The 10,402-nt window shown below is 31.6% G+C and overlaps 2 protein-coding genes across 2 annotated transcripts; one reads left to right on the top strand and one right to left on the bottom strand.

Annotated features, from left to right (window-relative positions):
* The first annotated feature begins 384 nt into the window (after nt 1-384).
* On the top strand, nt 385-2,639 carry LOC131598874 (uncharacterized). Its single transcript, XM_058871444.1, has 6 exons — nt 385-458; nt 561-704; nt 1,683-1,756; nt 1,854-1,933; nt 2,037-2,188; nt 2,403-2,639. The coding sequence occupies exons 1-6, from the start codon at nt 455-457 to the stop codon at nt 2,465-2,467; spliced, it is 519 nt and encodes a 172-aa protein (XP_058727427.1). The 5' UTR covers nt 385-454; the 3' UTR covers nt 2,468-2,639.
* Nucleotides 2,640-6,261: 3,622 nt separating this feature from the next.
* LOC131598873 (membrane-anchored ubiquitin-fold protein 2-like) lies at nt 6,262-9,998 on the bottom strand. Its single transcript, XM_058871443.1, has 4 exons — nt 9,808-9,998; nt 9,025-9,219; nt 7,600-7,764; nt 6,262-6,900 (listed from the first exon to the last, which is right to left on the bottom strand). Exons 2-4 carry the CDS (start codon nt 9,155-9,157, stop codon nt 6,842-6,844), a joined length of 357 nt encoding a protein of 118 aa, XP_058727426.1. The 5' UTR covers nt 9,158-9,219; nt 9,808-9,998; the 3' UTR covers nt 6,262-6,841.
* Between the last annotated feature and the right edge of the window lie 404 nt (nt 9,999-10,402).

Genomic DNA, 10,402 nt, shown 5'->3' with positions numbered 1-10,402 from the left:
TATCTAAGACAAGCCCAACTAACATAAATTATTTTAACTAAATATCTCACTTTCATACTCTATCATTACATTTTTAATAAGTTAGAGTTAAGTGTTTGTCTTGAAACGTGAGGAAGATGAATAATAAAAAATCTTCACTTCAATGCAACTTGTTTCTCTTAAGCTCTTTGTATTATGGGATCCATCTTCTCTTCCAACATATTGGTCTTCTTATGTTGTGTTTGAAAATGAAAGTGAAAAGAAAGAGTTTAAAATGTTTTAGCTTAATGAAAAAAATATGTTCTGTCTTCTCTTATTTTTTAATTACAAATTAATACTTAATATTTCAATTTGATAAATGAAAAAAATAAATTTAAAAGGAAAAGGAATATGCAAAACGGCATTGAGTACTTCTTCTCATTTACAAATTGGCATTGAAAGAAAAAAAAACACACACAGTTGACACAACAAAAACATGGGTCAGTTTTGTTTTTCGCAATTAATGTTAAAAAAACAAACTTTTTCATCTCTTTTTCACTAACCCATTTTCATTTCACATATTTTTGGGTAAAATTTTGTAGCTGATGATGCAAGAGAAGAAGAAGAAGAACAGAAAATGATAAGAATGGAAGGAGTAGCATCAATTGCATTGCTTCCAAATGGTTCAATTTCAGGACACTTCATTCATCTTCCTCATTCCACTTGTTATGGTCTTCATGGCACTGGTAATTCCCTAATTCATAACTCTTTTTATTCAATTTTTATTTATTTGTGTGCTGTTGCAATAAAAATCCAATTTTTAGGTTTAAATAGAACCCTAAGCCAATTTTTAGGTTTACCCATTTTTATGTCACTTGTCTGGAATTGAAAATGATGTTGAAGCTGGATGTTGGTGAAGAAGGTAATGTTGGACACTTTTAGTGCTTTGAGAGAGGAAGTATGTGATTGCGAGCTTTTTCTACAACAATGCCATACCACTCAATGCAGTAAAGAGTGATGAATTTGAATTGAAGTCTATGTGTGAGTGTGCTTTGGTTTCAAGACATGGCTTAGGGTTTGAGCCACCTTCTTTTGATGACATTAAGGGAAGTATTTGAGGGAAGAGGTTTAGAAGGACACAGAGCCGTCTCAAACTTTTGAGAGATCCTGTGTAAAAAGCTGGAGTTACCTTCATTTGAGTCGTGAATTCTTTTTAAGAGGGTCTTATTTAACCATGAAATGTATGTACGGAGACCCTTTTTACCATAGTTTAATAATCATGAAAAAATGCAAGGCCATGTGTTGTAGGCTGCCTTCCGCGCTTTCAAAGACGGCCCTGGATGGACATAGAGCTATAAGCACATGATATTATGCATTTGATATGGTTATACACGATGATTGTACTAATGGAGATTAATATATAGAATTTGACATTTTATCGGTGTTTATGTCTTGCCTCTTGTTAAAAACTTAATACTATAGCTTAAGTTTTTTATTTATGAAGTCTGAATTGCTTATGGCATATGTGGGTTTTGAATATAGGTTTAATGAAGTCTCTGTAGTAATTTTCTTATGCATGACATATGGGTGTGTATGTTTGTTACTTGCTAATGGTTCTACTATGTGATTCCCTTCTCTGTACAATTTTAGTTTGGTCGCCTTTCGTCACCGTTGAATAATTACTTATGAATGTTTTCCTTTCATTTTTTTTTTCATGGCGAAAGAATTGGAATGTGAAAGGGAGTGCAGTAAGGGTGAGGACTATCGCCTCGTCAAACTCACAATCACAGATTTCAATGTAGTAACTGTGACATTCGTGATGTTTATCTTTTCCTATCCATCCATCCGTCCACCATACATACACTTGATGCCTATTTGTTTTTTTAATGAAACAGACGAAGAAAGAACAAACCACTGTTGTAGAATGCAAAGGCCACGATGCTGCTCGGTTCCACAGCATTGATCATGCTCACGGGTAATCCTGATTTTACAAATCGATTTCTCAGAACATATTATTCTTTTCATGACCATTAGTAGATAACTTGTTTATTTTATTATTTGCTTTCACTTTTGAACAGTTGGGATAAAGAGATCACGGGTATGGTTGAAAAAAATGACGGAAAGAAAAGAATCACAGTTTCTTTCGAATGTGAGACACTGAAAGCTGAGAATGCAGCTGAAGACCACATCAGGCAGTTCATGCCGAAACTAACTGGAATGGATGCTGTTGGTATGTCAATATCAGATATTGGAGATTTTTTAAGTTTACCATTCTTCTTTATGTTTTTGTTTTCCAACTCTATTGGACTTTCTGTTACAGCTTCATGTCGGTTCGATCTGGTTTTGATTACTTTAGTTGTATCAGAATCTAGTTGTTCTGTTTTCTTTAAGTGCTTCTCTTTCTCTTGACACTTGTATTTTACTCAGTGGTTTGAACTGTGCAGTTAACATTGGAAAGATGACAATTTTCGGGTTGGACTTTGGAGCCGATGAAGAAGAAACCGAGTAAAATGTTTGATATTGTAACTAGTTAGTATATCTCAATAGGCTACTAAGAAAAAGACTAAATTGCAGGAATTTAAATTCTGCAGAAAACTATTTTGTAGATTGGCAGGAACCTCTGGATTTGTTGCAGGTAGGAAATCAAATTGACCGATCAAATATAAGGACGCTCTTTCACATGTTAAGGATTAGCTAACTTCTTTTCTCATCTTTTAAAATTTTCAACTTTTTGTTTTGTTTTGATAAAATACTTATCAGATTTTAAAGTCCAAAGCTTATTTTTGAAATTTTCGAATTCTAAAATTTAATAGACATTTCTCCTTTAGTCTTTATTAGGTACACTCACAACATCCTACTGAATTCATCTACAAATGATATGAAGTATTTGCTTGCTCCACAAGAAAGAGTTTCAAATTGTCCACAAATGTCAGATGAAATTACATTTAGCACATGTTTGGCTCTCTCATTGATAACTGCTTCACAAAAGGTAACCTACTTTGCTTCCCAAGCATGTAAATGTCACATGCGTTTTCAGGTGTCATTATCTTAGACAATCCTTCTACTAACTTTATAGTATTAAATTTGCCTAGACTTCTAAAACTCAGATGCCGATGCCCACACCTTTGGGGCCAAAGTCAACTTTCTTCATCAATAATTGATGAATGAAGATAGTGTGATTTTGTGGTCTTCAAGTTAGCCTTCCAATTCCTCTTCCTTGCCAGTGTTGATTTCAGCGCCATTCTTTTCTTCTTGTCATACAACTTTAGCGAGTCTCCGTCCATTGTTACTGAAAACCTTTCTCTACCAACTAACCAATGCTCAACAAATTACATTGTATACCAGGGACAAATAACACATCTTTTGTCAATGTTGTTTTGCCTTCCTTTCTTTGTATGACAATCTTGCCCATGCCTTCTGCCATTAAGCTTCTTCTATTTGCTAGCTTCACACTAGTCTTTTTTGCTTGAATTGAATTCAATCAACCACTCATTGTGTCCAATCATGTGCTTAGAACAACTAGAATCTAAGTATCACATATTAGAGATTGAACCTCTTCCACAAGTTGTTACCATCAATATAACAGGAACTGAATCTGAATCATCTTGCACCATGTTAGCTTCCTCTGCACCAGTCTTGGTTTGCTTTCCCTTTCCAAACCAGCAAGCAACTGCAAAGTGACCATACTACTCACAGTTGAAGCATTGAATCTTTCTCTTGTCTTGAAACATTTTCTTGTTCTGAAATTTGTTAAACCCTCATTCTCCTTTAAGGATTCAGGGTTTTCTTCAATCTTCTTCTTCTTCTCTCTGCTATTTTGAGTGGTTTCTTTATGATATTTTCCTTTTCTCTGCTACCACTTTCTCTTCATGTCATCAAACACTCCTTTTTTCGAATGAGCAATCAGGGCCGGTTCATAGTCTTTCTTTGTCTCTCTTTGATTCGGTCTCAGCTCTATAGCTTCAAGAGATCCTTGCAGATCCTTAATTCTCATTTTGTCTAGGTATTTGGTTTTCTCAATTGTTATTACTATCATATCATATTGAGGAGTGAGACTTCAAAGTACCTTCTTAACTTTTATTTGCTCAGTCAAGATCCCTCCAAAATTCTTCATTTGGCTGATTAATTCTTGAACTCTTGTGAAGAAATATGCTATCGATTCGCCCTCTTTCATTTGTAGAATTTCATATTATTTTCTCAACGATTGAAGGGGCACCTTCTTGACCTTCGCATCTCCACCATATTATTTCTCAAGCATGTCCCATGCTTTTTTCGAAGTTGTAGCATGAGAAATTTTATCAAACACCTTGACTTTAACACATTGGTGAATATAAAATAGTGTCTTTTGATCCTTCTTGAATTTCTTGAGTGCTAATTTCTGAGCCTCAGTAGCATTTTCTGCTAGCGGTTGAAGCCCGTCTGCTACGTATTCGAACACATCTTGAACATTGAAAATCACTTTCATTTGAATGCATCATTTTCCTCAATTCTTGCCATAAAGAAATGAAAGATTTTTAGGAAAATGGTTTTTGCTCATACCAAACATAGCTTAGGAAAATGGTTTTTGCTCATACCAAACATAGCTTCAATCGCTATTGATTTCTAAAATTGGATCAATCTTGTGATATCATATGTTGGTGTTATCAGAGGACTATATAATGCCCAAGATAATTAAGAGAGGGAGATAGAGAAAGTAGTGAAGTGAAGGAAGATATTAGTCTATTATTAATTGATTGATTCGATACAAAAGCTGTTACTATTTATATATGAATTAACAAATTATACAACCAACATGTAACTGAATTTCTAATTTAAACTCACTAAATTTGAATTACTACACAACAAATATTAGAAATGCTAAAGTGAAGGGAGGGAGAAGGGATTCATGTCTTAAAGGTTTTTTTTTTTTTTTAAACTTCTAAAATTTGAAAATTTTAAATATACTTACATCTCAAATTTTACAATTTTAAAAATATTTTTGTCATAACGAGAGATTTAAAGGGTGGGAAAAGAAACTCACTTAGAATTAAACATCTAGAGTGCATTCTTAGGGACTCAACAACTAGTAGCCCATAAAATACTCCCTTGAATATTTAACTACTATTAGAGCCGATAAAAATAAGATTTTTTAAAAACTTAAATCAATTAAATTTATTTATTTAAAGTGGTGGAATAAATGGATAACAATACAAATTACACATTACTAGAAATGAAAAGAATGACCCCTAATAAAACGTAGTGCCGACATTACTCATAATAACAACTTAAAATTTGTAGTGATGTGAATGTTTAACAACTATTGTAACCTTGTTCCCTTTTACCTATTAAAGCCAAACCCCCAAATTTTTTAAAATGTGCTAGTATTAATAATAGTTGGATACATTATTAACATAAAAATTTATATATTATCAATTAATTATAATAGTTTGATGAATACAAATGTTTGACTTTAATGTTACTACATCAAAACTCACAAGAATTAAAAATTAAAAATTATAATTTATTAATATATTTTTTTTAAAAAATTAAGTAGTAGACATGGCCACGGGCCGAGTGAAAATGATTTTTTATCTTCTTCGTTTTTAAAATTGATACTCAACTAAGTCTCTTTTCTCTCATCACGATTTTTAATATAGACTAATAATTAAATCTCAATTCTATTTCAAACGTGTTTCAGTATTCCCGTCTAGAATATGCCCCAACCCAAAACTTTTATCATATCATGACATAAATTACAAATAATAAGATAAGACGATCTCGAAAAAATTAAAACATATGTTTTAAATTATAAAATTTAAATCAAAATATCAAATACATTAATCATATAACTAACATTTTAAATCATCAAAACTTACATCAAAACAACTATATAATAAAAAAATATTAAAACAAGTAGATATTGATATAAATAAGGTGAGTTTAAGGATGAATGAGTTTGAGGTAACTACTAACATTCTTATTACCCTTTTTGTCTTGAATCGAAACACAATTAAAGTATTTTTTTTATCAAATTCAGGCGTTTCGGACAAAACCGCGTGTATAAGTTCCATTAGATATGAGAATATATAAGACTGGTTTGCATGACCCTATAGTCTAACCTATTTAAGATCTAACATGATTTATTAATAAAAAAATAGTTAGACTTAGACTTTTTTAAAATTTTATTTAATTAAATAGGAGAGACTTAGCTTGTTAAAAAACCTATGAAACTTAATAGACCAGTCTATATATACATGTATATTATAAAATAGACTAAATAATATATAAAAAGTTTTGTTGTCTATGTAAAAAAATAGTTGAAATAAACTATTTGAAAATCTTAACGTAAAATAGATTTTTAAATAGGCTTTTAGATAAAATCAGACTTTTAAAAATGTCAGGTCAAACAAAAAAAATTATAATAGATCATATATCATACTAAAACCTTAAAAATTTATCGTAAGATAGATTAGACCTTATAAAATCTAGCCTTATCTCGGTCTGTCTTATCTCCACCCCACAATTGTCATTCCTAATAGGAATATTATATTAATAATATTATATTAATACTTATTATTCTATCTAATGTTACTCTACCATTACTACCATTTTATAAACCAATCAAGCCATTAACACCTCAATTGGTGTACAAGAATACATCATAAAAACATTTAAGCAATTTAAAACACAATGCACCAATAACTGTAAACTGAAAATCAACAAGAAACTGACTTGAGTTGACAATCTTCACAAGCTCAAAAACTTTTTACCTATAGTAATAGTAAGGCTTACAACCAAAGAACTTATGTATCTTGAAACATTTGAAAGCCATACTTTATTATAAAAATGAATATTAATGTTACTTTTAACCAAGAAAAAAGATGACAGCTTTTATTCATCATTCTTATAATATAACACAAACACATTTGCTTTGCTTTGCTTCACTTGCTCCTTTTTTCTTATCTGTTTCAATAACAAAAAAAAAAAAACCACAAAATCAATGAGATTCAAATTAAGCACAAAAATTCAATGTACAAAATTCATTCATACACACTAATAATACTCTTAAAATAAAATTGTATTAAGATTTAACTCAACCTTACAAAATCAGTTTGTAAGGTAAAAATTGTCTCCGGACTCAGATCACTACATTAAAAAAAACAAACACTGCATTCACGCATTTAAGCATAGTTGGCTGTTCAATCAAAATTAGACGGTTTCATTTAAAATTGGTACTTTTGGAAAAATCCAATATATTTTTCTTAGCCGGGCGATTGAGATCATATGGTAAACAACACTTTAACAACGTGAATGCAGCAAAAACACAACTATATGAAATTCAATTGTTTTACCCCACTTATAAACACATATTTAGACCATATATTGTTCATTGTGAGAGTCTTAACACATCTCTTCACGCCAAACACTATTGAACTTGTTACGTGAATATAAATGGTGGGTGGCACGACAAATTTTTAACTAGGCTCAGACACCATCTTAAAATTGTGGTGTGACCTAACTAAATCCAAAAAAATCAGTTTGTAAAGTGAGAATTACCCTCATTTATAAACACATATACATGTCATATTCAAGCCATATATTATCCGATGTGAAACTTATAAGAATAACTTTGAAGACATGTTTAAGAAATAAATAACAAACCTTTTTCCGAATTCGGTGGTTGAACCACCACAAGCATTGTTGTAACTCCACCAGGAAGATTGCACAATGGACTTTGACATTCCTCTACTGTTTTATTGTTCTCCAATATTTTTCCAGCACAAATCAACTTCACATCTTTAACAGTTCTTGGTCCATACTCTTTGTCTTCAAAAACACAAACACAACTTTAGAATTTTCACATATATATACAACTAAACAACACCATAAAAATCTTCATTTTTCAAAAGTTCGAACTCAAATACTCTAATTTATTAGATTTTAACGAAGCTCATTAACCACTCGAGCACAACCACTTGGTTGTTGCATTAAAAGCCACACGAAACACATCGAATGAAAAACTATACACCGAAATGGAATCATCATAACTTCTTCTATTTCTCATTATATTCTTTCTATCAATCAATACGTCGACATTAATAGTTCTAAAATTCCATGCTATTCAATTCATGCAACTATCAGTTCTTCTTAATTCGCAATACATCATTCATTACAACAGAAAAAAATTGGTATCTTAGTGTTCAAGAGAAGACAAACAAAACGGTGAAAACTTGTTTGTCATATAAGTGCTTACGTATAAGTTATTTCTATAACAAACGGTAAAATAAAATAAAACCGTTTTCAAATAAATTATAACCTGAAAACAGTTTATTAGCTTATCCATATGTCATAATCTGTTTTTATAAGATCACACAAACAAACAGTCTCACCATAGTCACACGGTTCGCAATTCGCTTCGGTTCGTGGTACGAATTCGGGTACGCGGTTCGCCACCCTAAAAGAATTCGGTACGTGGGGGATATGCATAGTTGGTACGTTATTTGGGTTCGTGGTACGTTGTTTGAATTCGTGATACGTTGAAATGTAATAATCCATATCATAATTAAAAAATTATTAGTATAAAACAATAAATGAGAAAAAACTAAATGTAAGCTTATAAATATTGAAAGCATGTAGAGTAAATGTAGCTTATGAAAGTCCCACATCGGATATATTGATAGCATAGAGAGTACAAATAGCTTATAAATAAAGGACTGCTATCGTGCAGTCAAGCAAAGCAAACAACTATCCTTTGTTGCAATAGGTCCTGGGAAGTGTTGGGCCAAGCATAAGTAGTCATTAATAATATAATATTAATGACAATTTACTGCATGCTTTAATAGCACCAAAATAGTTTAAATTTTTGGCTCTAGGAAGTGTGGTTCGTTGGTACGTAAGTTTTTCCTGAATTCTGGAAGAATTGTCATGAACCGGTTCACAAAAGTACCGCGAACCGGTACTCACGAACCAATTCGCGGTTCTCTAGGGGGACATGCGAATTATGTAACTATGAGTCTCACAATTTGCATACATAGATAAACTCGAATAAGTAAATTCAAACCGACTAAATAACATCACAAAACTAACCTTTTGGCCATTGAGTAAGAATGCTTTCTTTGAGCGTTGCAATACTAGTAGCAGCAGAATAGCTTTTCGGGCCAATATCCGATCCATCGCTCAATCGGAACTTAATCTCTAACTCATTTTGCTTCCCAGCCATAGTATCAGCTTCAAGTATTGAGTCCTCTCAATCACATTCAATGCCAAAACAAGATGCAGAATCTGAAAAAAGTAAAGCAAATAAGTAAGAACACTAAGAAGAAAAGATTAAACTTTTGATCAAATCAAAATAAAAAAAATCGATACTAATGACAATTTTACTACAAACAGATTTGAATTTTTTTCCACCACCGGTATCCGGTCCACCAGACCGCATAATCTGATTCGGGGTCAGTTCTAATATAAGTGATTACAACCACTTCCCGATCACTGGTCTGGTTTGGGGGTCAGTTCTGGTATCAAGTGGTTTTAACCCCCTCCCAATCACAGTTGCGGAGATGAGATCGAACAGTGATCTTCCGTATCAAGTTCAGCGGCAATCACTACTGGACCAACTAACGATTGGGTTAACGGATTTGAATTTCTTATACAGTGAAATTCAAATCACCAAGCTAACAGCTTGTATGTGAATAAATTGATTGAAATACAACAAACAACAAGTAATGATCCATAAAAACATGATGACAGAATCATAATTCAATCAACAAACTTACAGAAGGAATCTTACAAAGCTATATCTAAAAGCCAAAACCAATACAATATTGAAATGAACATGAACTAAATCACAAAATCATAGATAAAAGATTGAACCTTGAGGGATGTTCTCTGCTGCAATGATTGAAATCAGATGAAATTCAGAAGAAGGGTATTGATAAAAGAGTCTCTCTTTCTCTCAAAGTTTGCTAAATGTTGTAAAGGTTGTAACTTTTCACATGGAAATGGAACATGTTATTCTTATCACAACATAGAATCAAAAGGGTCAACTTTTTGAGTGTCAGTTACTGTTCCAAAAACGTGAATCAGACAAACGCGTCTACGTATGTGTCTGTCATCATTTCCACATTCTTAACATTTTCAAATTTGTTACCATCCTACTTTTCCATCTTTAAGGTAAACTTTTGACCATAGATTATAAAAAAAATTAAATTAAATTTGTTTTATATAGAAAAGAAGATGATCAATATTATATTTTATTTTGGTAAAGTTAGAGAAAAGAAAGGAAAAAGAAAAAAAAAGCAACAAGAAAATCATGTATTATAAATATTTTAAGAAAAGTGTTAAAACTTAATATCATAATAAATATAATTGGATTCTGTGTATTTTGTTTTTTGAACAAAGTTGAAATCAATGTGATAAAGATTGTGACGTATTTTTTAAGTTTATATTTTATAATTTTAACTTATAA

The sequence above is a fragment of the Vicia villosa genome, linkage group LG4, assembly GCF_029867415.1.
Source record: "Vicia villosa cultivar HV-30 ecotype Madison, WI linkage group LG4, Vvil1.0, whole genome shotgun sequence".
Classification (NCBI taxonomy): Eukaryota; Viridiplantae; Streptophyta; class Magnoliopsida; order Fabales; family Fabaceae; genus Vicia; species Vicia villosa.
Note: the sequence above shows the minus strand (reverse complement) of the source record. Positions and strands in the feature narration are given on the sequence as shown.

Bases quoted from the DNA above. Each gene is read 5' to 3' on its own strand.
- LOC131598874 (XM_058871444.1), top strand. The intron at 705-1,682 runs GTAATTCCCTAA...TCATGGCGAAAG, and splicing joins TTATGGTCTTCATGGCACTG to AATTGGAATGTGAAAGGGAG. The intron at 2,189-2,402 runs GTATGTCAATAT...TGAACTGTGCAG, and splicing joins AACTGGAATGGATGCTGTTG to TTAACATTGGAAAGATGACA.
- LOC131598873 (XM_058871443.1), bottom strand. From the start codon at position 9,157: ATGGCTGGGAAGCAAAATGAGTTAGAGATTAAGTTCCGATTGAGCGAT. The intron at 7,765-9,024 runs GTTAGTTTTGTG...GTGTTTTTGAAG, and splicing joins TCTTACTCAATGGCCAAAAG to ACAAAGAGTATGGACCAAGA. The intron at 6,901-7,599 runs GTTTGTTATTTA...TTATTGAAACAG, and splicing joins ACCACCGAATTCGGAAAAAG to ATAAGAAAAAAGGAGCAAGT.